Here is a 26,449-nt window from a genome sequence, read left to right on the forward strand (position 1 = left end):
CAATGTTCATAATAAAGTAATCTCAACTCTTGACATTTGTCGAATAAATACATATGCGTATGACTGCAAACCACTACTGACCGTGACTGAAAAGCGCTTAGTGGTCAGCGAAGCGGTCACTGCACGCACGTAAGTATTTCACTTGATCGACTGTGCGAATAATTTATTTTTTTCGTTACTGTTATTCTTGAAAGTATGATGCTATTGTCCGCGCGTACCCATGCGAATACCATTTTTTACGTTCTAACTTGCGCGGGCTCATTTAGCGCGTTTCTACTCCATGCACAGTTAGCGCATTACGGTTCCCGAACTCTAGCACTGGCGCTAGGCCGCGCTGATGAGGTTGACACGTTCGTTTTTGCATTCTCTTGCTGCCCAAGCACACAGACAACGCTCAGAGATGGGTGAGCTCGATGCAGCACCACACTGTTGAAATTATTAACTTTATGGGCAGGGCGGGCGCATGGTGCGTGTGAACGCAGAGACAATGTTTTGGTGGTCTGCACACATCTTCCATAGGACACGGTTTTTCCAGATCGTTGCGAAGTGTATTTACCGACTAGTTCTCTCGCAGAGTGCTTCAATTTGTGTTATACCGGTGTCACACGGTCATTTTGATAGCGATCGAGACCGATCTGGATCAGAATGTTCGACCGCGATTGGCTCCCTTCCGCAGATTGAGCAAAGAAGCCAATCGCGACCAAGAAATTCGACCCAGATCGGCCTCGATCACGATAAAAAGTGCACCGTGTGGCCCCCGTATTAGGCAGTGGAATGAAGTCGTGTTTGAAAGAATAACAAATGTAGCCTCTGCTACTACATACGAGAAAATATTGCATCGAAGAGCTGACAATTCTCGCAACCTATTGGGACATGTGCCGAAAAAGTTTACCAAAATGCGTTATTTTACTGATGTGTGCATTGGTTCACATTAGACTGAAATGCCAAGTCCTCAGGTGATGCAGGAAACCGGCAAAACGTTAACATATCACATCGGCAGTGGTCTCGCGGAGTGCTGTGTTGTGGACACACTATACTCCTCAAAATCGTTATTTTCCGCTGGTTGTTTGTGCACCCATAAACTGCACAGTGCTGGCCTGTAGCCTTTTGATGAGTATATATGCCATTATTTACGAGCGTAAGTCATTCGTGACAAAAATAAACGGAAACATCGAAGGAAAGCTACCACTCCGCAATGCAAACACAAGGCAAGCTCACAGTCCAGACCGAACAGGCAACACTGACACATACTCTCTACGCCAGACCGTCGGAAGCGCCCTCGTGAAAACGTCTATAGACGAGGCAACCTAAAGTTTGCCCGCGCTGCACCAGCGCCGCCCACTCCCCTGGCGGAAGGATGGAAGTGTCGAAGGTCGGCGCCGGGCCAGCGCGCGCCTGTGTTCTCTACGGCGCGAGGGACCGCGTGGGTTGTTTTCGTGACGGCGAGCGCGACCTCATCAACCAGGAAAGGTGGCACGCAATACTGCTGTGTTGTTGATTGCCACAAGAGCCTCGAAAAGTCGAAAGCCGCCCGTGAAGTTCTACAGAATCCCGGAGAGGTGGTACGAGGAGGACAGACGACAAGCGTGGATAACTGCAGTGCGCCGCGAGTCAAGTAAGTCACGTACTTTCGCATTCGCGTGCAATATCACGGCCGCTCGATAAAAACGCAATAGTAATGCGCCTGTATTTAGCGCATGGCCGTTTGTTTAGACGTGTCGCGTAGTTGAATCGTACAGTGAAATCCGCCGTGTTAGCTTAGCGGTAAATGCATACGTGTAGCGCCGCTAAGCTCGACGACGCGAGCTCGATTCCCGGCCACGGCGGCCGCATTTCGATGAGGGCGAAATGCAAGAATACAGTTCTTGCATTTCGATGGGGGCGAAATGCAAGAATACAGTTCTTGCCATGTACTTTGATTTTTGTGCACGTTAAAGAAACCCCGGTGGTCAAATTTATTCCTGAGACCCTCCATTACAGCCTGCCTCATAATGATATTGTGCTTTTGGCACGTAAAACCTACGAATTTAATTGATTGTACTGTTCGTTCACTCGCGATCGGCGAAGACTGGCTCAAGATAATTATATCCTTTTTCCAAACGCTGCAAAATTCCTAGTTGTACAGGCAACAAATAGGGCCGCACGTTCCTTGTCTTTTGTGTGGTGGCAATCCGTATTTAATGCAAGCTGCGGTCATCGCATGCGTCGGTAAGCGGCAGATCGCAAAGCAGCTGCCCGAGACGCGCGCTTTATGTTTGTTGCTTGGCCATGCTTTCTGGGTTCACAATATCCAAGCATGCTTTAAAGTAATTGCCACCGTGCACATTCTTCCTGCTTCACTCTTGCCGCCAAGAATCTTCGTTTCGTGTAGTAGCCGGCCATCGGTGTGAGCTTACTTTTGCTGCGGCGGTGCATTTGCCCGACGAGAAACTAGATTTGCTTTGGTGAGGCATGTATCGCTAATTCTTGCGCTCGTGCTGCTGGTCCCAAGGTAATCGCTGGTTACCGTGACCTGGGTTCATTTCGCGGAGCAGTTTGTACGAGTGATTTCTCATGACCAGTGAAAAGATACCTTGCTCAATAATGCAATGAGTTGCCATGACTCTAGCATTGAATAAGACCTGATATACTTTAAATATTTATACAGCATGATATAAGGCATTATGCACATATGTAGTACTTACATCGTTAATTAATTTTATTGGCTTATTGGTGCGTAATGCGTGTGTTCTTTCTGTTCCGACAGTGCTGATGCCACTCCCTGGGAGCCAGATTGAGAGCAGCCGTGTGTGCGCGCCCAGCGACCAACGAAACCAACCGCAATCGTCACCGTCTCTGCACATCTCTGCAAGCATTGATGACCGCTTTGTGACTGCACCATAGAGAAATAAAAGTGACTAAATGGCTGAACTCGGTGTGTACCTCTAACTCGATGTCGTATACAATCTTGTTGGACACCTCCGACACGCACTTGGCTTTCAATGGCACATCACCGCCCACAATTTTTCAACACCACACACGTGTGGAAGCAGACGCTCCTCTTTCTTGAGGTTGCCGCCACGAAAAAAACTGTTGCCGTCGGCAACCGTCTTGAAATCGCACTGCAGTCTTTGCATCGCTGTTCAGCAAGCAGGCGATCTGCCACCTTCGAAAACGGAGCTTCGTGAGCGCGAGCAGCGAAGGAAAGCGCGGGCGAAACAATGTAAACAAAGCGGAGACTGCACCGCGGAGCGACCGCGCTGCTTGAAATTTCCACATTGGGGGCGCTGTCAGGAGGCGCAGCAGCGCCTTCAGGCGATCGTTTTCTCGTCTATTGCAAACTGCCGCTGCACACGAGCCGTTTAAATCACCGCTGACGTCCCAGTCAAGCCCCACCGTCCCACCCGCCCCACGGAACGTCATGATTTAACTCAGATATGCGCCGCGCGCATTGTCTAGGCAGGATTGCGGAGCAGACGCAGCTGCGCGCAGTGTAAACACCACCTACATACACAGGCACAGGCCTACATACTCCGATATATGACATCATGCTATCTGGGCCGAAATTACCGTTGCCAAGGCTGGCGTGACGAAAGCGGTGACGTCAAAATCACTGTTGCTTACGCGGGAGCATCCCCATTAGATTCTATGGCAGTCGGTCCAGGTAGAATGTGGTCATGCATGGATCGGAGTGTGTAGGCCTTGTGCTATCTAGGTGGTCTTGGCAGTGTCTAGGCAGGTGCAGGGCGGAGCTTGGCGAAGGCGTAGCAAAGCGGCGCAGAGTCTTGCGAAGACATGCACAACTGTGCCAGCTGTTGCTAGGCAACGCAGGTGACGTCATCGCTCAGCGATGTTTTTTGTTCGCCTGTTAGGGACTGACGGTCGGCTTAAACAGCTCCGCTGTTAACACCTTCGCTAGTTCACAGGGGCATATATGTGCCTTTGCGCTTGGACCCTTTCTGCACTACCGCCAGGATCGGCCCAAATTTTTGGATTCTGCAGACACATTACGCCCGGCTTAAACACCTCCGCTGTTCAAATTATTAAATTATGTCGTTGTCTGCTTCTAACAAGAAGGGCCCGCACGCCTTGCGAAAAAGAAAATCGGATTTAAATAGGATAGTTAATTAAGGAGGCAGTCTATGCGGAGTATTAGTACAAGAAATTACGGAGATCTATCGCACATGTTATAATATGTGTTGGAGTTAGTACATGGAGGCCCGGTCTGTTATTTTAATGCGCAATTGCACAGAGAATAGCTGGTCACGGCCGCATCTGTAGCGGTGTAGTACAGATTGGGCTACATATAAGCCGGTTCATTGTATGGTGTTGCCTTACAGTGTCGCCTAGGGAGCCTACATGCAACGCCGTTTTAGGGTGGTGACAGCCTTTAAAAAATATTAAATTATGGGGTTTTACGTGCCAAAACCACGATCTGATTATGAGGCACGCCGTAGTGGGGGGCTCCGGAAATTTGGACCACCTGGGGTTCTTTAACGTGCACCTAAATCTAAGTACACGGGGGTGACAGCCTTTGTAAGGGTACTTGCCACCACCAGCTAAATTGGCGGGTTAATTGTGGGGACAGAAATGGCGAAAGATCAGCCGACAGACCACACTTTCCGCAACCCTTGGTGACATGAAATTAATTAACTTCTCTTAATAAACTTTGGCCTCAGCAGCCAGAGACAAACGGCGCGTCTGAGCGCCGTGCACGGCATGCCTACGTTTTAGTTAAACAGATTAGTAAGGACAGCCTTTATTACAGCACACTTCGAAAAGCACCCTTTATATATTATGTACAACTGGAAGGCAACGACAATACTTAATGCAGTTCACATTCTTGGCGTGAGATAATCCTACCACTAGCATGCCATCGTGCCTTATAACTTCTTGCTTTATATGTGTCACACGACATGCAATAGAAAAGTAAGTTTGATGTGTTCAAATAAAAGGAAAAGGCAACTAGTATATTAAAGATGTATGCAGGTTTCTAGTGCACACTGGCGGAAAACTAAATTAAAGACACGTGCCAACATGATCACGTGCCAACACGAGTACATCAGAGCGTGACAAAAAAAGGCAGAAAGACTGGGGACAAAAATGGCTTTCCACCAAATTTGGCGGTAAATAGCAGTCACAATTTTGGTGTTGTCACGACCCTAAAACGGCGTTGCATGTATGCTCCCAAATATGGCCCTATGGATAAACGGGTTCTGTTTTCTCAAACTGCCGCGCATCGGTCAGTCGGCTCAAGGCAACTGATTAGCGTCGTTACTCTGGCAGCCCTTGCGACTGAAGCCAAAGTATTCCTTTAATTCAAGCAACGAAAAGCGCTATGCAATGAAATATACAAAGGCTTTCAAACGTCACGTGAACCTTTTATCTTATCCTGGCAAGCAATGCATTAACGTAAGAAAAAAAAAACAATAAATATGCGGATCCAACGCAAATGTAGGAATCATGGTACATTAGCGCGCATTGTATCGTGCAGTTTAAAAACTCTGTCTATATTTTTATTATTCATACATTATAGGTATATATTATATGCAGTTGCTGCCTGGCATCAGTGCCTTATATATGCATAAATTTAAAAAAAAATTAGGGGCAGCCAAGGAGGTTTAAAAAATTTTTTTTTAAACCTCCTTGGGGGCAGCGTCACACTAAGTGGTGCGAAGGCTTAGGGAGCATATACATGCAACGCCGTTTTAAAACCGCGTTGCATGTAGGCTCCCTACGAAGACTGGGCAAACAGCGAAGCTGGTGGACCTTCCCTAGCTTTAACTTTGCTTCCTTTGCTTAACTAGGTTTGGCTACGCTGGTTCTTAGCTTTAACTTTGCTTAACTTGGTTTGGCTTGGCTGGTTCTGAGCTTTGTCTTTGCTTTCCTTTGTTTAACTTGGTTTGGCTTGGCTGGCTCTTAGCCAAACTTAGCCGACCCCGAGTACCGGGACGATACTCGAGGTCGGCGCGCAGTCTTCTAAAGACCACTTCATAGTCCGACGATAGCGTTGACGCGCGAGCGCGCTCGGCACGGCGACGCCACGCCAGCGAAAGCGCAGAACCGGCGTGAGGCGCGGCCGACGTATCCGGCGTTGGTCGGCGTGCCCCGGCTGCGCAGCTGGCGTCGAGATGCGACATGCTCCATTTCGCGCCGGCCTCGTCACCCAGAATGCACCGCATCTGCGTCGGCACGTGAAGCGAGTTCGCGATTTCGTATCATCCTGAAACTCCTATTTTCGTATGAAGTGCGCATGTGTCTAGGCGGCGCAGTGCACACGTTGGACTATAGAGGGTTCGGATTTTCGCGCCACCGTAACGTGATGAACCTGGCGTCGCCAACCTTCACCAACGCTGGCTGACGCGTACGCTGCGTCGGACTATAAAGTGTCCTTAACCCTTTCTGGGTAGCGGCACGGCGCTTTTCGCGCCGCGCTTCCTCTATCTCGGGAGTGACGATCTTCGTCCGTCCCATAATCACGGCGATGTCAGGGCGCGGTGGTGCGAGGCGTACTGTCACCTCGCCGCGGCGACAAGGAGCTTTTATCCTGTGCAGTGTCACGGCCGCTGGGTAAAAACCTTGCACTCGGCCGCGCAACGCTTGAAACAGCGAAGCTGGGCGATCGTAGCCCAGCATTTTCCGGAAGTGCGTGCCAACTTTTCACCTTATTACTCATGATGGTGATAATTTTTGTTCACGCGTCTCGGCTTACAGCCGTCACTGCGCGTTGCATAGCGCAGCCTGCAACACCGACACCGCGTTCCAATGCCGACACCGCGTTCCAGGAGACCCGCTCCGTGAATGCGTCTCTCTCTCTCTCATAGCGCGCAAAACCTCTTCACCTAGCAGAGCACGAGCGTACGAACGCGCCTGCTGTGGACGAAGCCGACGATACTCAAACGCACTCATATGGTAGGCATAAATGCACGTTCTGCAAGCGTGGCTGTATAGCCCAGTTAAGGTCTCCAAAAAGGACCATTGCACGATCAGTAGACAAATGATAATCTAGAGATAAAAAGAAACACTCTCGTTCACGTAGCTTGTTCGGGGCATAAACATACACAAATCTAAAGCTAATAGCACTGATATCAATATCACACCATATTAGGCGCCCTTCCCTATCTACAAACAAGTGCAGCACATCACATTGTAATTGTCTTCTAACGAATAACATACAACCCGCGGAAACTCCTATTGCATGGCTTACACAAATATTATAGTCAGATAGAAATGAAGTTAGAGCTACTTCTGTGTTTTCATCGGATTCAATCTTTGTTTCTTGGATAGAAGCAATATCTAATTTCCCATTTCGTAGCAAACGAAGGAGTTGAACTTGCCGTCGCTTACTGCGTAATGTAACGTACCAAAGTGGAAGGGAAGAGCGCCCACCATGATTACCTATGTTGGTACAGCGTTTACACGCTGCTCTAGGGGTGCATCACTCGTTTCTTGATGAGGTGATGCACTGGCGACCTTTGGCTGCACTTCAACACAAGAGTCATCTGCGGGAGTAGGCATTCCCCGCAGCGGTTTTGTCAACTTTGACACTTTGGGAACCCGGGCCTCCTTTCCGGCGGGCGATGGGTTGTCAGCTGGCACTGGACGCTTCTTAGTAGCCTGACACATTGATCCAGATTCCACTGATGGCGGGCGGTCTTGAACTGGCGGAAATTCTGCCCATGACATAGTTGGTTCGTCGTCAGGCAACTTAGTATCCTCCACAGCGGCAGGCTTCGGGCTAAGGCTATCGTCATCCGATGAAGGCTTTGTCTCTTCCTGTCGATGAGCTTCAGCGGGTGTTTCACCGGTTGCATCGACAACCTCACTCACATCCATTGGATGATCGGTGATGGTCTCATCCTCAGCTGTTCTGTTTCCACGAAGCTTGTCAGCGTACGTTCCGATGCAAGCATCTGCGATGTGACCGTAGCGGTGACAGTTACTGCAGCGTGGTGTCCTACGTTGTCGCCGGATATGCCCGACTCTGTTGCACCGTAGGCAAAGTGGTGGTCGGCCAGGAACCAAGACGAGGCACTGGTGTCCGTATATGCTCAATAGGTGAGGCAGATTACTGACAGAGACTCCATCCTCCAGTGTGCATGCCACGTCACGATTAGTCATTGGCCAGCCCTCCATGCCATCACACCTCCACATTTCTCTCGTGATAGACTGCACTGTTCCATAAGGTTCTAGCGCTTCAACAATCCGCCTCTGTTCGAGGTGTGGGTAAAGCCAAAGAAGCTTCATCTTGATATTTTTGCATTCCGGGTCTATGACAAGCCACTTGAGGCCCTTCACCAGCAGCTCACCTTTATCGACAAGTTTCTGTTTCGCGATGCTATTAACGCATGTTACTAGCCACAAATGGCTCATCTGGTACTGTCCAGCGCCGAGGATATCAGCTGCATTCAGAACTGAAAGGAGTGCATCGCGAAAGTCCAGGGCCCGATACGGCCGCCCTGTCAGGTCAGCATGCAGAAAAACTGAATTGAGAACGGTATTGCCAGTTGGTAGACGAGGAGAACGACCTTATAATTACCGGAATCAGTAGTTGACGGCAGGTAGAATCCTCGGCCGATGGCCGATGCGCTGTTTCCAGCAGAGCTCATCGCAGACGTGGCCGTTCGAACCGGCTTTAATTTGTATGTAATTTATTTATTTATTTATTTATTTATTTATTTATTTATTTATTTATTTATTTATTTATTTATTTATTTATTTATTTACAAGTACCTTACAGGCCTCGCAGAGGCATTGTGTAAGGGGGGGGCGATACAAAGTAAGAACAAACTAAGAACAAATTGGGTTAACATCAAAGCCAGTAAGAACAATGCAGAACAAAATGAACAGCAGCAGCAAAACAACAGCAGGTATTAAATGTATGTAAATTTGTATTAATTTGTATGTATGACTTTAATTGTGTATGTGATGTGCAAGATCGTACGTCATTGAAGCTGAGACGTGATCCAAGTAGTGATGCGTTGCAACGCCTGATATGTGATTATCAGCTTGTGGACATTGAGGAATATGCAAAAGCGGGGTGTCGCTACATGCATTTCCAAGGTACCTCGCATGCAAGGCTTGATCGAATTTACGTTTCGCTCAGCGCCCTATCTCTTATTCATGGTTACATTGTGCACCCTGTGTTCTTTAGTGACCATTGCCTAGTCTCAGCATCTGGTAGCCGTCGATACCAAAGTCGGCGTATGGAAATTTAATAACCAACTACTTTCGCGTGAGTGCGTTCTAAAGCGTGTAACTGAGCTTATATAAGCTCATCTATCATGCCGCAAGAACTTGCCTCTTTTTCCTGTATGGGAGTTAATCAAACAGGAAGTAAAAATGATAGCTATCGAAGAATCATCAATATTGGCCTTTGAAAGAAAGAATAATTACAAAGAATTGTATAGACTTCTGAGTGAACTACATGAGCTTGAATGTTCACATCCGGGTTAATATATTGATGATATTCATAATACCAAGGCGCAGTTAGAGGCTTTGTACACAGAAAAATACAGAGGTGCACTAGTGCGTGCGCGAGCGCAGCGTTTTCTGGAAGAACAGCTATGCAGTAGTTCCCTGGGGGATGAACGCCGACACGCGCTGTCTAAACAAATCCTAGATATAGACTATGGTGGAATCGTTGTTAATGAGTCGACCCTAATAACTAAAGCGTTTTTTGAACATTATCAAAAATTATTTCGTAGCCATAAGCCATTGGATACAGGTGTGTCTGCTACCAAATTTGTATCATTGCTGCCCCAGTTAAATCAGGACGAGTATGATAATACAAATGATAACATTAATATTAATTAGATAACTGCATGCATAGATGCATTAGCGAAAGGCAAGACGCCCGGCCCGGATGGCCTTACTGCCGAATTTTATCAGTGTTTTCGTTCCCTCTTGTCCCCATTATTACTTCAGGTGCACCGTGAGACCTTGGAGGTAGGGTACCTACCTGCCACACTTGGAGGTAGGGTACCTACCTGCCACAATGTACGAAGGGCACACTGTCCTCATAGCCAAAAGCAATGACGAAACTAAATTGCAAAAAGTGGACAGATACCGGCCTATTTCCTTATGCAATGTGAATTATAAAATTTTCAAAAAATATTAGCTAACCGTTTACAAGTCCTGATAAGATCTGTGGTAGGTAATCATCAAACATGTGGCATCAGAGGTCGGTCCATTCAGACCAACATTCATGTTGCGAGATTGGTGCTAGAGTGTGTAGCTGAGGGGATTAGACAGGTAGCAATGGTACAGCTAGATCAGGCTAAGGCGTTCGACAGGGTGAATCACTCGTTCCTTTTTGGTGTACTAGAGCATATAAATGTCGGATGACAGGTCCTTAAAGATGTCAAAATATGTTATGCTAAAGGCTCAACGAGGTTGATAGTGAATGGTTCTCTCTCCGATACGATTAGGCTTTTATCATCAGTAAGACAAGGATGTCCTTTGTCACCGCTTCTCTTCTGCCTGTATTTGGAGCCACTTTGTATATAAGCATCCTGAAAGAAGCAAATTTCCAAGGGTTTAAACTGTTGTCGAATGAGATTCGGGTTCTTGCATATGCAGACGACGTGGCCTTCTTTTGTACTCATAAAAAGAGTGTAAAGACTGCTCTTGCAATTACAGAAGAATTTTGTGCGGCTTCTGGTGCTAGCATTAACTTTGAAAAAAGTTCAGGTTTTTGGTTTGGTCTATGGGCCATAGTGCCATCCCATTACGCAGACATTCAATGGATAAAAGATCTGCGCTATTTAGGTGTACCTCTCTCACAGTATATGAATAGCAATAGTCATTGGTCGGGAGAAGTAGGAAAATTTCAAAGTAAAGTGAATTCATGGCGAGGACGGAATTTGTCAATGTTCAGTCGTGCTGAAGTGTGCAACGTGTTCTTAGTTTCCCGTCTCATGTATGTGCTGCAAGTACTTCACTGCTCAAGACTTCGTATTCAGGCACTGCATCGCGTATTTGCAACATTTATTTGGAGCTCGAGTTGCGAATCGATGCGGCGCGATAATCTGTTCGTCCTCTTGAACGAGGTGGTCTAGGATTAGTCCATCTCTTCCTCAGGCAAATTGTTTCTCGTCTGTTTTTCCTTCGAGACAGTGACCATCATTTATTGCGTGAAATGTTACAGCTCCGATTAGTTCATTATCTTCTTGATATAGTAGTGTCATCAGATGCCAAAGATGTCACCCATGGGGCTTTCTCAAGGAGGTCATGGATTCATTCCTTTTCTTGAAAGTTAGATTCAGCCTAGAGTACATTTTCTCTGCGAGTCGAAAAGCAATTTCTGCTGCACTGGTGGATTCAATTTTCCCAGATCCTTTGTATCGCGCACCCTATTTAAATCAGCCTTACCAGGATGTACTTAGGCGGTTCCGTAAAATGTGTATACCTCCTGGAGCTAAAACATGTTTCTTTAAATTGCAAACGGAAACACTTCCTGTTAAATCCTGGTTGAACGCGAGGGGCTGCTTCGTGCCATGGTCCACGAACTGTGGACTGTGTCCACGTGCTGAAACTATAGATCACTGTTTTATAGACTGCGTACGGGTGCTATATTTTTCTGGGACGTTCTCCAACGGACGCTTAAAAAGGACATTGACATCACTCCATACGCAATTAGGTTCCTACCGTTTAAGATTACTGGCGGTCCTCCCTATGACGTGTTTATAGTACTGTGTTTGTATAGCCTATGGAGAGCTAGAATGTGTGATCGCCATGCCGAAAGCCCGCGATCTACAAGATCATTCTTTCAAGAAAGTGCAGCTTATGTAAGAAGTGTGTACGCTGGGCAAGAACTTCCGCCTGACTGGATGCACTTGTTGGACGCATGTGTGTGTTTGCCCGAGTTTTAAGTGTGTAGCTATGTCCGCACTGTAATATACCTTCAGTTTTGTTTTCCATGCATTAAAGAAAAAAAAAGTGGCTGTATAGCCCAGTGGTTACGACGCTTGCTTTGGGAGCGGGGGACACGCGGGCTCGAATCCCGCCTCGGCAGGAAAGTTTGTTTTCTTTTCTTTCTTGGCAGTTTCTTGATACGCACCACAAATTACGGCTGGCTTAAACAGCTTCGCTGTTAAAAAAAAAAAAAAAAAGGTGCGGCCTGCCGCGTGCATCGAAAACGGTGTCATCCGCCGCGGCGCCACCAGTCGGGTACTGTTGCCTTGGATCTGCATCGACAACGTGTGAGGAACGCGCATGGAACGCCGTCGCCCGTGGAAGCCGAGGCGTCCCATCTCTGAAGGAAATCAAGCCATAGGAAAAAGGTTTATCATGAATAAATCGAGAAACGACTCCGTGGGTATAGCTGCTATTGCGCGTGGTCCGAAGCGCGAGCGCATCGTCCTCTTCTTCGTCGCGCTTGTTCCAACAATCTCCATCAGCTAGCGGGGACATAAGCAAAAAAAAAAAAAAAAAGAAAAAAAAAAACCTGGGCATCGGCATAGAACATTCGTCAGGAACGCGCTCGGAATGCCGTCGCGCGTGGAAGCTGACGCGTCCCAACACCGTCAGCTAGCGCTGTTCGGCCCAGGCAAGCGGCCGAGAATTCAACTACGGCCGAGATATTCTATCCCAGTCCGCCTGACGCGGCAGGCCGGACCTTTTTTTCTTATCCAGCGGCTGTGGCAGTCTTGTCATATCCGCAGCTGCGGCGTGGCTGTTGCGCCACAATTCTTGGCTGTGGCGAGGACTATAGCGAGGGTAACTTGAGAGAGGGTGTTAACCTCGCGGAGCGACAACGTCAAGTGCGTCGCCTGTAGCAACGCCTCGCACACAGCCTCGCACCAGCTGTGCGAGGCGTTGCTAGGCGACGCACGTGACGTCATCGCTCTGCGAGGTTTTCCACCGTGTAACTGACTGCAAACGTCCAGGTTAAACAACTTCGCTGTTAAAAGAGCGTAATGACCACGAACGCTAGATTGCGATGCGAATGCAATCTCATTATAGCGAATACTTCGTTGTACCAAATGGCTCGGCGCATATTCTGATTGCGCAGACTTCGTGGTTGCATTGCACTAGGAAGAGGAAGACACCACTCATTAAAAAAAACAAAAAGAGAAAGTAGGCGTCATTTCCCGTGCTTGCATAGCTTAGTAAACTAAAGGAATCACCCACCATAATAACGTTTATAAGCTATAGGTTCTGACGACGTCGACAGTTAATATTTTTTTTCTAAGACAGCCGCGCCGTCACAATGCATCAGTATGATGACAGCTGTGCAGCTTTATGGAGTTCGTACGTGTCCGTTTATTTCTGCGGTTATTTCTAGCGCTTAGTTCGAGTCACGTGATGACGCTTCTTTTCAGACGCGCTTTTTCCCACGTGCATGTTGCCGAATGACAAATGCGATTCTGATGACCGAGAAAAAAGGCTATTTGGAAAGTTCTTCTGCGATGCCATTACGCAAATGCATCAATAGGGCTTGAGAATACAGCCTTTCCCGCCCCTAGGTATATTTTTGAAAAAAAAAATACTGTAACAAGATAAAAAGCGCAAAAAGTACGAAAACACGCTGAATCGACAAAGATGTTTAGGCATAAGAGCCATTCCTGGACTCCTAAGCTACAGAATGCGACTTCGCGAATTCAGCTAGATGCGCTGGCGCTGTCGTCGGTGCGTGTGCAGGCAACATCATGGGTGCACGACCGTCCTTGTTGACTTCAGCTCGTCAACACGTCGGGGAAACTACAGCGCAATTACTGCACAAAACCCGCTTAATGAGTTGTCGCGGGAGCTTTTCCGAGGTTTTCTTGTCAAGCGTATTTCGTTCTAACCTACCGCGGTGCATGACCCGGTGCCTGTGTCGTTTACATGGCTGAGCGCTAGGTCTCGGGTTCGTATCCCGGCCATGGCGGCTGCATTCTGATGGTGCTGGAATGAGAAAAAAAGAAATAAGAATGTAGACAGAGTTTTTAAACTGCACGATAGAATGCGCGCTAATGCAACGAGATTCCAAAACTTGCGTAGGATCTGCATAGGCCGGTGTGTGCGCCGACGCATTCTGTAAGCAGGCCCGAACGGTCGAGCAATGAATGCCACCGGATGGGGCGACACGGGGGATAGAAAACGCAGACTGATAGCAGGCACAGACCATTTTTGGTTAATATGGTGGGTTTTATTTAACGATTTGACGTAATCGGACTTGGCCACAATAATCAAGCCAGTAGTAAAAAACAGGGCGGCTTTGCTCATCGCATCCTATTATTCACGATATCATAGTTGTCTATACTCTGAAAGAAATGCCTAAAATACTGCCACTCAAAATGCCCAGAAAAAGACGGCCGCTTATCATTCTTTCATATACCTCCAATTGTAGCTCAGCAAATCATCATTTGCTCTAATCCACATTCATCCGGCGACCTGTACTTCCAAGTTCGTTAGACCACACTTGCAAGTTAAAACATATCTTTGCCCAACAAATATGTTCCAACAGTCACTTTTTGTCTTGTTAATAAAGGCATTAAATTCATTACCATTGAACGTAGTCACACTAACAAAGTCATCACATTTACAAAAAAATTATTGCTAACCTATTTGGTAACTGTTAACGGCTTTTGAAATGTTAAATGTGTTACCACTTATTGCACATAAGTTTCCTCTATTCTGCCTTGTTACAAGAAATTGGTGTGGTTTAGCATTGGTTAACCCTGGTTGCTAGCGAAAGCTTCACTGCCCTGGCTAGGGCCATTGTCGAGCTCTGGCCGAGGTGTGGTTTCGAAATGATATGCAGACAGGTTTGCAATGAATACAGTGTTTATTCATAATTTTTTATGCATATGAAGACACTGCGGTGATCAGTAAAGTAGTGAGACTTGGTTGCAACTCGCAGCCGGGCCCAACTGTACTCGGGCAACGGCGGCAATGTCTCCTTTCAGGGCTCCGTATAGGCCTAAATATAGTCCGACGTAGCGTGAACGCGCGCACACGTTATGTCATGTTGGCGAGAACAACAGCAGCTAAAGTTCAACCGATGGTTCGACGTACTGGCGCCGCCAACGTAACCGGACGCGCGGCCAATGCGCTCCGACGCGCCCCGTGTCTGTTGACACTCGCCCGCGTGCCGATAACGTCGGACTATAAACGCGCCTTAATGCTCTCGTGTGGTTTGACCTCTAGCTCTCAAGATGAAAACTCTTGAGTCGCCGACGCCTGCCCGAGGTAGCGTGATGAAGCTTTCCCGTCAATATATTGCGTTTCTTGCTCGACAAGTATTTTGTTTCTTCTATATTGATAGCTTGCACGTGACGTCATGGCGGCTACATGGCGGCTACGATGAGGTCAGTGCAAGCCATCTATCTGATATCTTTCACGTGACGTCACGGACCCAGGTTATCATCATGCCGGTGCACTAGCATGACAGCTACGATGACGTCGGTGCAAGCCATCTGTAGTTACATGGTGGTATAAATTGATAGGCCTAATTTGTATTGTTTGCTTATTGCTTATCAAGTGAATGTCATTTGTTCTCTCTGCTCCAGCCCCCCCCCCCCCCCCTCCTCACCTTATGTAACGCCCTACGGTGCCCTTATGGTACCTAAATGACTAAAATAAAGAAATAATAATTCACAGGGCGTTAGAGAGGTTGGGCGATACAAAACTGTTATAGCGCAACCGAAGCTGGTGCAGATCTCCCTGCTACGTAACACAGAGCTCACCTGATGATGTTCCACTGTAGTGTTCTTAGGCGTTCCGTGGAGGCCAGAAGCGTGAACCTGAATTCTCTCTATAGTGCTACACCAGGTTCAAGAGGTTGCAAACCGAGAAGTAAAAGTCCCGCTGGTACTGCCCTGCACTGCGCAATGGCAGGTGCACTAAAAAGTGCGATGGCCAACAGAATACCCGCAACACGATATGTCTGCTGTAAAAAGACAAAAGACAAGCGGCGTTACAGTTCGCAGAAGATGTCGGAGCCAGGTCGCACAATGCATAGTTCAAGTCTAAGATATAAAAGCACTCCCACATGTGACAACATTGCCACTCATGTAAGCGTTATATACGCAGTCAACGAAAACAGCCATCTTGTTTCAAAATGAAGAAAATACGTAGATCCCTTATTATGGCAACAGTTTATAATCGCAAGGCAGGACTTGAGACTAGATACTAAAGTACCTTGAATGGCTGAAAACAATAAACAGGGTAACTTTTCCGCAGCTACGCCTTTTCGAGGCTATGTGCTGTTGCTGGAATTTTTGTTGATTTTACTCTTGTTAGTTCGATTTTTCACATGCCACATGTTTCCTGATGTGCATTCGCGCATTATCTGTAGTCATTATATTTTTCCGGAATAATATTGTCACTTGTGCGCCAGCGCTTTGTGTATTTTGGGGAAGTGTAGGTCATCGCGCTGTATGTTTACAAGTGTGAACACCATAACGAAATAGCTGACATTGTGGGATTGGGGCTAATGAATTCAAGAGTACGTTTGCTGAGTGCAAGGCCTATAGGACGGATCAGTTGGTCGTGGGATTTACGACCCACTGGTTTCTTTCACTACACGCATTCAAAGCGCGCCTTGGTTGCGTGTTAAATGAGGAGGTGGAGGTTGAGGAGCTATGCGGGAGGTTCTAGCCTTGCAAACGGATGCGGGCAATTGCTCCGCCGGAGCGTCTTCCCTTAATGTGCAGTCATAACATGCGATAGTGTCAAACGCCGCCTGATGCAGGTGTAATGCTACCAAGACAGATGGAAATGATTATCATGAGCGGACGTAGAATGCTATCACTCCACCAAGCTCAGCCGTACCCATAGGCGTGCACAGGTCCTTTCCATGAGAGAGGTGAGGTCGATATATCTTTCGGAGCCCCTTGGCTTTTTCTTCTCCATTCGAATGCACCACGGTTCATGACATGAGAGTGCACGTCAGTGCAAGTGCAAAGCCTGCAAAATATTGGTGAGTTATTGTGGGTGAGTATCCACGTATTCTGCCATTCTATGAATGAGAATGGCAGATCGGGGTGCGATGAAACGGAAGCGTGGAAGACCAGTGCATCACTTCTCGTATTCCGAAGTATGCTAGAGGCGTCGTTAAGTTCAATACTACCTTTATGCAGGAGGTCATGGCGCTAAAATGCGCCCACCGTGTTATGTTCAACTCTCTAGCAAGAAACGCCGCGCAGTAAATGGACGTGCAATGTGCGGCATCTACCACATTTTGTCATAGAAAACGATGTTTCTAAACACGCGCAATTCTTGGTCGCGCAATGAGCAGCCGCGAAGCTGAAGGTCGCTAGCGCCCTCTGAGGCAAAATGTATCTACCAAGTGAAGCGACTTAAAGCCTCCGAGATGTGCATACCGAGAAGCCGTGGCGAACAACGTTGGTGGCGAAGTCACCTTTGAAACGTTTGGAAATCGAACCTCCTTCCTTGAAATACGCCGAATAAAGGCCTCTGGTCAAGGAGCTTTTTAAACCTTCTTGCCTCTGGTAGGGAGGCTACACGCGAAGTATTTTCTTTCAGGCTGCGTAGCTGCTAGGTGCATGGTGCCGCCGTCTTTCGGTGCTGGCGGACACGAGGTACATCAGTAACATAGCCTTCGAGAACTGCGCGTGCCAATAAACCAGTAGGTGCGCTTAAATCTCGAAGGCTATGATCACCAATCGCATTAACCGGCGTAGAGACTCAGAGATGTCGGTGAAGCGCACACGGAGATAACACCGCGATTCATCGCGGCCGCGCAATTGTAGCAGCATCGGCCCCTCACGCTGGCCATCTATCATTAGTAAATTCCATAACAGGCCAGCTTTGTCCAATTATCAATTATCACTTCTTTTAAATGATTTCAGCAAAATGTTTTGGTGATTAGTTGCAGGATAAAAACTGTCACTCAAAGAAAATACATTAGTATTTCAGGCGATCCAACTGTGTCATGTATGGTGGTTATAACTGTATATGTAATCCAAGCGTGCTGCGACACTGCCGTCAATGTTACTGAAATTCTGGTTGATAGTATTTGTGCTATGAGTTTCTGCTAGGCCATGGAGGAAACGATAGACCTCAGAAACCGCAACTGTGACGCCGCAATGAACTACTGACGCGAAGGCGTGTTTTGATTTCAGTCAGCCGAAATGACTTTCGCATTGTCATGCGAAGTATGACTTGTGGTCATACTACATTGCAGCAAATGCCTCTCGTAAAGTTAAATGACAAGGCGTACATCATCATCATCATCAGCCTATATTTATGTCCACTGCAGGACTACGGCAGCAGGACGAAGGCCTCTCCCTGCGATCTCCAATTACCCCTGTCTTGCGCTAGCTGATTCCAACTTGCATTTCCGTCGTCGTGGTCGTCGTCGCCGCGAGGTTCCTTATAAAGTCCACGGGCGATAAAATAGTCGCCGCGCGCCGTATGGTCTATGTGCGAGTGAAAGCGTGCGAGGGTGAGCCGGGGAACGCGGCTCAATCTCGCGCACGCAAGAGCGGGAAGCGGAAAGGAAGCGTTCCGTCTTCCAGTCGCGCACAACACTCCGGAGGGAGGGTAGGAGGGGGGGGGGGGGCGTTTTACTCCGCGCCGGTCAATTCGCTTGCTGCTGCAGCCGCGCTGACTCACTCCAGCGTTTTGACAAAGTTTCCGCGCTCATCGAGTGTGATGCGTTCATGTTTGCTTGTGCGCGCGTGACACTATGCTTGTGAATTTAGTTCGTGTGCCCATGTTTACAAGTTTATACGGCCCATAAAACTGGGAGACTGTACAACAAAACTGTGGATATTTCGTGTTCACCTAATACTTGGTGCACGGCCGCTTCCGCATTTGACCCCGGTCTTACGCTCTCGCACAATTTGTGGTGTGCGAACTTTCAAGCTCGTGTTTATCTATATAACGACGTAGCTGCTTATCCGCCTTGCAAGGTCTTATATTCTATGTGATCTGCACGTGAATTAGAGAGCGAAAGGTAACCTTGAGTAACATCTGCCGGTTATCCGGAAGCGTCAATATGTGGCGTTGATCAAAGGCTGATTAAGCGGATATAACGTGGCAACAACGCTTATACACGACACGTGGCCTGCGAAAATGCCTGAGCTGGCTAATTAAGACTTGCTGTGCTCCCATATATATACGCAACGTTTCCCTCCGGCTCCGAAGCATCAGACAGCTTGCTGGCATTGCAGTTGTATTCTTTGCTGAATGGGTCCAGCCGCTCGCCGATGTCTGGGTTCTGTATATACCACACGTGTTTTAAGCTTTGCTTCAGCGTTGGAGGAAATATGACCCGTTGACATGTAGAGTATATGTTATGCCGGGCAAACTGGCTGGTAACTAAACGAGTGTTTAGGAAAACACCAAAATAATGCGCACAAAGCGGTTCAAGGCCATCCGAAGAATCAGTGTCGCAACGGTGGCTGTGTGCCCTTTTTTGACCGTTGCGAACTGCTCGCCATGCACAGCCTGTAGCTCATGTTCAAAAATATACAAACAGAGCAGACGAGAAAACTTCGTAGTTAGTTGGTTAGCACCTCTTGTATTGTGCTATTGTCGAGTGAGATTATATGCCTGAATAAGTTGCTCTCTGATGCCCTTTGCCATTTTTCATGCGTGATCGCTGAATAGTGATATAGTGTCCAGATTGTACGATACGACACCTTAGATTATTTTAGAGGCGAAGCACCTTAGGGCCGAGCCTTGTCCCTCGTAGTCCGTAGCTCTGGTTGGCATGGAGACCGCTATGTATGTATGTATACGCATATATACATATATGTATATGTATAGTATATGTACGCCAAGCTCCGGATTCCGGAAGCCGACTTCCGGTTCCACTTCCGGTTCCGCTTCCTGTTCCACTTCCGTTTCCACTTCCGTTTCCGCTTCCGGTTCCAGAAGCCGGCTTCCTGAGAACGCTTCCGCCGTTTTTCTCTCTCGTCCGTAGCTAGGGGCGCTGTGGTGCACAAGGGCGTTCGTTCCCGACGCGCGCTCTCTCTCGTCCGTAGCTGTGGTTTACCCGAATGATCCCCCGGTGCTTCGCCTACTCATCATCATTCACTTCTTGAATATGCGGTGATCTTTTTTGTCCTTGTGCGCACATACGTATTTGACGTTTGCAACTTTGTTGAAAGCAACTTTGCAACTTTTTTTCTCTTTCTATCTCCCCTTTCCCTTACCCCTAGTGCAGGGTAGCAAACCGGATGCTCTTCTGGTTGACCTCCCTGCCTTTCCTCTCCTTGCTCTCTCTCTCTCTCTTTGTTGAAAGACTCCGCTTATTGCGTATTTTTTTTCTGTGTACTCGTGTCACGCGTTGTGCTTATTTATTTCATCAATTACCATCTAGGCCTAGCTTCCTGTCTTGTCAATATCAACACTGGGAGATGAAGCCCGATACTCTCAAAATTGGGTGGGCGTAGTGAAATAGTGCATTGAAGCATGGCATCAAGCAGGAGGCAAATCCCTGTTTGAAGGAACTGAACTTACGTGTGGGTAGAGGCACTTAGAAGGCGATACAGGAGGATGTATGCCCTCTTCGCTAGTAAGCTTTTTTTTGCCCGCACAGGTGTGATGCGGAGGTTCGTGGAGCGTGCCGGAATAAACGTGAAGAAAGTATCAACATCATAGAGTTTATTGTCATGAGTATTTAAATAGACGGACAATGACACATATTCATTGGCATGACTTAAGGCGAAGGCGCACACGAGAGTGCCGCGAACCGCGACGACACCTCTCGGGGTCAAGGTCAGACGAGCGGAGCCAGAGGTTGGCTGCGATTCCGTGGACAGGGGAGCCGGAACATGTTGCTGTTGGAGTGGAACCACTTGTTTGCAACTGCAGCAAAAGAGTGGTGGGCTTTGTTATTGATGAAAAACTTAACAGCAACATGACAACTGTGAAAATGACCGAGTGAATAATTGTGTACACAATGAAAAAAAAAAAAACAGCACGCAAATTTGGAGACGGACACCAGAAGAGACTGAACGACACAAGAACTTATCTACTGAACAAACGTTAAGTGCATAGCTTACAGTGACGTCATAGATTTGGTGCATAAATCGGTCATGCATCACTTCTGTTACCTGGAGCAGTATGTTAGGCACATGACCAGGTAAACATCTCCAGCACCATTTTAATAATGTCTCTCTCTCTACAAGGCAGATGATTATTGAATGTGGCATGGCCAGAACATTGCTTACGCGACCCGACGCTGGACACCCCCCGTCAGTGCCCTTACCTTTTAGCGGGACACAAAAGTGAAAAAAAAAAATGCATGAGCTGTATTAGCAAATCACTTTTGTGGAATACTAGAAAAACTAGTATCATCGTGAGAAGAGTCTTGATAAGCTAGAAAGGGACGCAAAATAAGAAAGACAAGTAAAGGTGACGCCATGCTTGAAATTTCCGCGCCAGCTAGCCGCGGTGTCATAGATTTTGGTGGTGTCCGCTCGACCAGGGGTAATTTTTGTGTCGCTAAAGATATTCTATATGTTATAATATAAAGGAGTGACATAGTAAAGATGGCAAGTTTTAAGTATTTTATTTTCTGATGCACAGCGGGCCCAAATGTGAGAAACAAATACTTAAAAACCCATGACGTCGATATGATGTACCGAAATGGGGTTTCGGTGCGAAATCAAAGGAAATGAAAGTTTGGACTTCAGTGTTTCTTCTAGCAATGGAGTTCAGTAAAGTCGACAGTTCAGCAAGTTGCTATGGCGCGCATACTTAATACTGAAACTGGCAGCGCACTAACACAGAACACAAGAAACTCCTTCTTATTTGTGTTCCATCTTTGTGCGGTGCCCCCCCTCCCCCCACCCCCTCCCTCTCAGTATTCAGTATGGTCATCTAGTAATCAACGTCATAGAATTCTGTAAAATCGATATAAGGGGCTTGAAGCAAGCATTCTGAAAACACCAATCTCAGATATAGAGATCTCCAGTTATTATATATTTCGTTATAGCGATATTGAACTGACATTAGGAAAAGCCAGGCAGTTCGCTAACAGCAAGTTGATCACTTACTCCACTTAGAACCATACAGGACGGGACAACCTCCGTGTTTTGTCAGCTGCTCCCCCTCGCCATCCGCGTTCAGGTTCCACCAGAAGGCTGCGTTTCCCTGAAATAATTGAGGACAACAAGGAGAAACGGACAAATAAAACAAAAAAGTCGAGAAAGCTGGGTCAGGTTCATAACAACAGACTTGAAGCTTGATTCACGTATAGCAATCCAAAATTTGCAGTGGTCCACTAATACTTATTTTTTATTGTTGAACTAGCCTTGCTACAATTATCCGTCCGTCTCCCCAATTGAGGCTACTTTCGGTTCAGAGACAGAACGTGGCCAAATCTTTGCATTGACGTCGGCGCCCCTATCTTGTAATTTATGTTTAACTTCGTAATTGCAAGGAAACCCTAATATGCCTTTTTCCCGTGGACTTGAGACTGCACATACGTAATGGTACACAAACATTTCGACCATTACGACATGTGCCTAAAACAGCAGCTATTGTGAGAAAGAGAAGTGCATAATGTAGAGCGAAACGACAACATTCACGAATATTTGACGCCCACGGCAAATGATATCAGCGCTTACGTAATATGTATCGACAGCATACCTGTGCACCATCTGTATAACATCCACAAAGTTGTAAATTAATGCGGCATGAAGTCAGCACACTGAAGCCGAATTGAACAATGAAAAGTTCTAATTATTGTGATGAACTGCAATTTTAGTAGCTACTATTTCATCCAGTGGCTGAAATTGTGAGCTACTAAAATTACTCCTTTCCTCCTTCACTTCGTTCATGAAATTAAACTAGATGAACCGTCGTCCCATCCTAGTAATGTTCAATTTTGGACACTGCTTTTTGTTCCTCCGCAGACGCTCATTTAATTTGTGTGCACATTTTTGAGCATGCTTCGTCGCGCAATCAGTACGACTGCTCTGGTAACCGGGTTTGACATTTTGAGGATGAGCATTTTAACAGTGAAGTAATAACAATTGAACGCCTCCGCAACCAAGTTGCCTGTATAGCGAAGGACTCCTCCGTATTTGCCGGCCGAACTCCTATCTTTCACGTGTGTTTTGAACACCTCTGCAGTGAAGACACTACAGCAAATTTATCCAATACAGCAGCGCAAGGCAAAACGAAGACAGAAAAAAGTGGGACAAGCACTGTCGTTCAACTTCTCTCAACTTCAGTTGAAGGAAAGAGCATGTTCCGTTTATTTTTTCCCCTTTCTGTTTCTTCGTTCCAACTCGTCCAATTCGCCATCCTCGTACAACGAATTTGCCTGTACAACGAGCGAACTTGAGCATTCCCGCGGTTGACTGGTTTTACAGCGAACGGCACGTAGTGGCGCCACCAGTGTCGTCCCCAGCCGCCGCTGAGCTAAGGCCAGCGCCAGCACTAGCGACGCGCTTGACGTGCTTGGCAATGACAGCGAGTGTTCCAATTCTACTGCACAGCTCCCGGAATCGCTCAATCCGTATTCCGCCTGTTGTAAAACAGCAGCGGACGGGACGGCTAACGAATACGTCGCATGTTGAGGACGATCTGATGATCTGCTGCGCGTGCCTAACATGCTCTATTCCAAGGGGGGCGGTGCGCGATGTTTACGGTGAAGTGACCACCTAGATAACAATGGATTTCGGAAGTCTCAAGTGCTTCGTTATGAAGGCGTTTGAATGTGTTAGAATTTTCAGGCAAAAATGGGCTCGTATATTCGCGAGACGTTCTTACGGCGGAACTAGTTAATAATAGCCGGTGACATGTTATTAGCCAAGGCGAGCGGTCAATGGGAAACGGCTCCTATGAACCAAGAACAAATTACCAAATTATAACGAATAAATCTCGGCCTACACTACTTATGGCATGCTTCGCAGCTCGTTACAAAGAACCTGAGTCCTTTGGAATAGTCTCACCTTTTTCGGGCGTTAATCGCACGCCGAGATGTGGGAACACGGTCGCCCCTCCTTCTTCGACGTCACTTAACTGCAAAGAGGAAAGCATGATAAGTATAGCGCAAGTGCGGCTATAACGAATACTAGAACTAACACCTGAACAATTGCACTGTGAATTGGATGGAATTGGATGGACCAAAAGGAGTGACCACGTCTCGGAAAGACTAATCAGAAACTAAGCTCTTATATAATATACAAAGTAGTAACAGGAAGTTAGTTTTAAATTTTGAATTACCGTAGTCTTGCGCATACCTGGCCCGCTTTTCGGCGCACTCCAGCGGCATAGCACTATGTTTGATAAACCCCAGCAATAAATATTGTATCCCCTTGGCTTTAAACAGTGCCGCACAGTAATGAATTCCAAAGGTGAACGACATCTTTCGTGTTGTCGTCAGGGCAATAGTATTCCGAGACTCGGAGATATGTTTCTATGCAGCTATGAACGATTATCTGCGGAAGGACCACGAACTTTCGCACTAATCCACTGCCAGTTCGTGGGTTTCCACATTGGTTATCTGGAGACCAAGTATACATGCTTTGATATTTGTGAAACAACACTTGGCGCAAATTCAAATGCGCGTCAAGTAATTAATAATATAGCAATTAAGCAGCTCGCGATCGAGTTTCATTAGTTATGTACCGGCTCACAGTTTTGACGGGATTTCTTACATGCGATGCAATACGATCGAATGGGTTTACGACAAAACGTGAGCAACCGCAAACTTTTTGGTTATGCGGTTCTCTTAGTTATAATGATTGCATCCCATTCAGATGCGAAGCGTGATGGAACACACTAAGCACGTAACAACATACACGAAAACAGAAATAAGACAGAACAGGATAAGCTGTAGCGCACTTTCTCGTTTATGCTTTCAAATGTGTGCGTGTGTGTGTGTGTGTCACATAATAAAATTTTAACCCTCAAGTAAATCCCCAGGGGTGCAGCATGTTAAACGAACAGATACGCTGTGAAATGACGCCTCGCCTTCGTGAATCTAATCACATGCGAGGCAGTTTATAGTTTTATTTTCCTTTTGGTGTTTCAGCTTATTCTAATGGCACACGTGAGTGGCACACGTGAGAAGGTCGACTTACGTAAAACATCAGCGTGGCCACTCGATCACCTGCAGTACGCTCGAATTCGTCAATCTGTAATGGAAATGAAATGCAAGATGTAAATGTAACACAAGCTGAGAGTAAGAGATAAAACGGCTGGCCTGTGACGGTTGATCTGCACTATACACGTCTGATGGAAAACAGAATGCGCAAATTTGAGAGGGCATACGAAAAAAAAAAGCACTTCCAAGCCTTGTAAATTAAACTGGCTCTTCAGGTACTCCAGAGGGTCACCCATGAACACGCTAACTCTGAGAAAGGCTCGTTGTTGCCAGAGTGACACATAAGAGAAACGCTGGATCAGTGTAGACAAGTTATTGTTTCAAAACTCTACGGGCTTTGATTTCACCATGAGATGTTGATTATTGTAACAGAAAATTAAACTCAGAAGTTTGTTTCGACTTTCACGCCGGTACGTCAGTGTGAAGCCACTGATTTCGAAATACTTTTTTTTTCGTATTTCGCCCGTTGTGGTTCGGTAAATGTTCTGTAAACTGGCTACGTTCAGTCTTTGTCTCTTTTATTCCCCGACCACACGGACAGCGTTAACCGTGGTCAAGCTAACAACGGTTGCGGCTGACCCCGGTTACTGCTAGCTACACGGTAGACGTAACCGTAGTTTGCCGCCTAACCACTGTTATCGCAAATTGAGCTTTGCAAACTTGGTTTCCCTTCGAAAAGCGAGAACCAGACTGAATATAACTTGAATCAGCGCGAAGGGACGAGATCAGGGACAAGGAAACAACCTCGTCAGGACGAGCGCTTAGTGCCAACTGAAGTTTATTCGATCAGGCACTAGCCATTTATAATCTCTCGCCAAAGCAAGAACCATCAGGACTGGCAGGCATGCGCACGGAGTCACTAAAAGTACAGGTGTTTATCAAGAAAAAAACATCTCTAACTTTGAAAGGTTAAGTGACTGATGCGCTGAAGCACTTCTGCTTTAGCTATGCAGTATGCCCTTATACAATTTTTTTTTGTTTTTGCATATTTCAGGAACCTGGTACTAGTGAACAATTGAGTGCATGCAGGTTTAATACAATGAGTGGCTAGATTACTAGCGTACCTGTTTTTTTTACATTGTTTTTGCGCTATCTTGCTATATCATTGAAACATTACCCAGTTTGCCCAAATGTACACCTTTCCCCAGCTTAAATGTATTTCGTAGATGACATCTTAGGTGCACGTGGTGTCTTGGCGTGAATGAAAGACAGCATTTCGCCTCGCTGGTACTGTTAAGCTGAGGGTCTAGTACGAACACTGAACACACGCGCGGCATCTGTTCTCCATGCTCCCACGCTCGTAAATATCGTTCCTAAGGGACGCCGATATTGAAACGAGTTCCCGCCGCTGTGACGGCGCAGAAATGAAAAAAAAAAAAAAAAAAAAAAAAAACACGTAGTTGGCTGGCGTACCAGGGGGGAAAGCAGTGTATTTGTTCCTGCATC

At 46.8% G+C, this 26,449-nt stretch overlaps 1 protein-coding gene across 1 annotated transcript in view; it reads right to left on the reverse strand.

Annotated features, from left to right (window-relative positions):
• Positions 1-20,533: 20,533 nt before the first annotated feature.
• Positions 20,534-26,449, reverse strand: part of LOC119465729 (prolyl 4-hydroxylase subunit alpha-2-like) — a 36,578-nt gene continuing 30,662 nt past the window's right edge. The window contains 4 exon segments of the mRNA XM_049656953.1: positions 20,534-20,748; positions 21,942-22,028; positions 23,823-23,916; positions 24,981-25,034. Coding sequence (XP_049512910.1) covers positions 20,660-20,748; positions 21,942-22,028; positions 23,823-23,916; positions 24,981-25,034 — 324 coding nt within the window. The 3' untranslated portion in view covers positions 20,534-20,659.

The sequence above is a fragment of the Dermacentor silvarum genome, chromosome 10, assembly GCF_013339745.2.
Source record: "Dermacentor silvarum isolate Dsil-2018 chromosome 10, BIME_Dsil_1.4, whole genome shotgun sequence".
NCBI lineage: Eukaryota > Metazoa > Arthropoda > Arachnida > Ixodida > Ixodidae > Dermacentor > Dermacentor silvarum.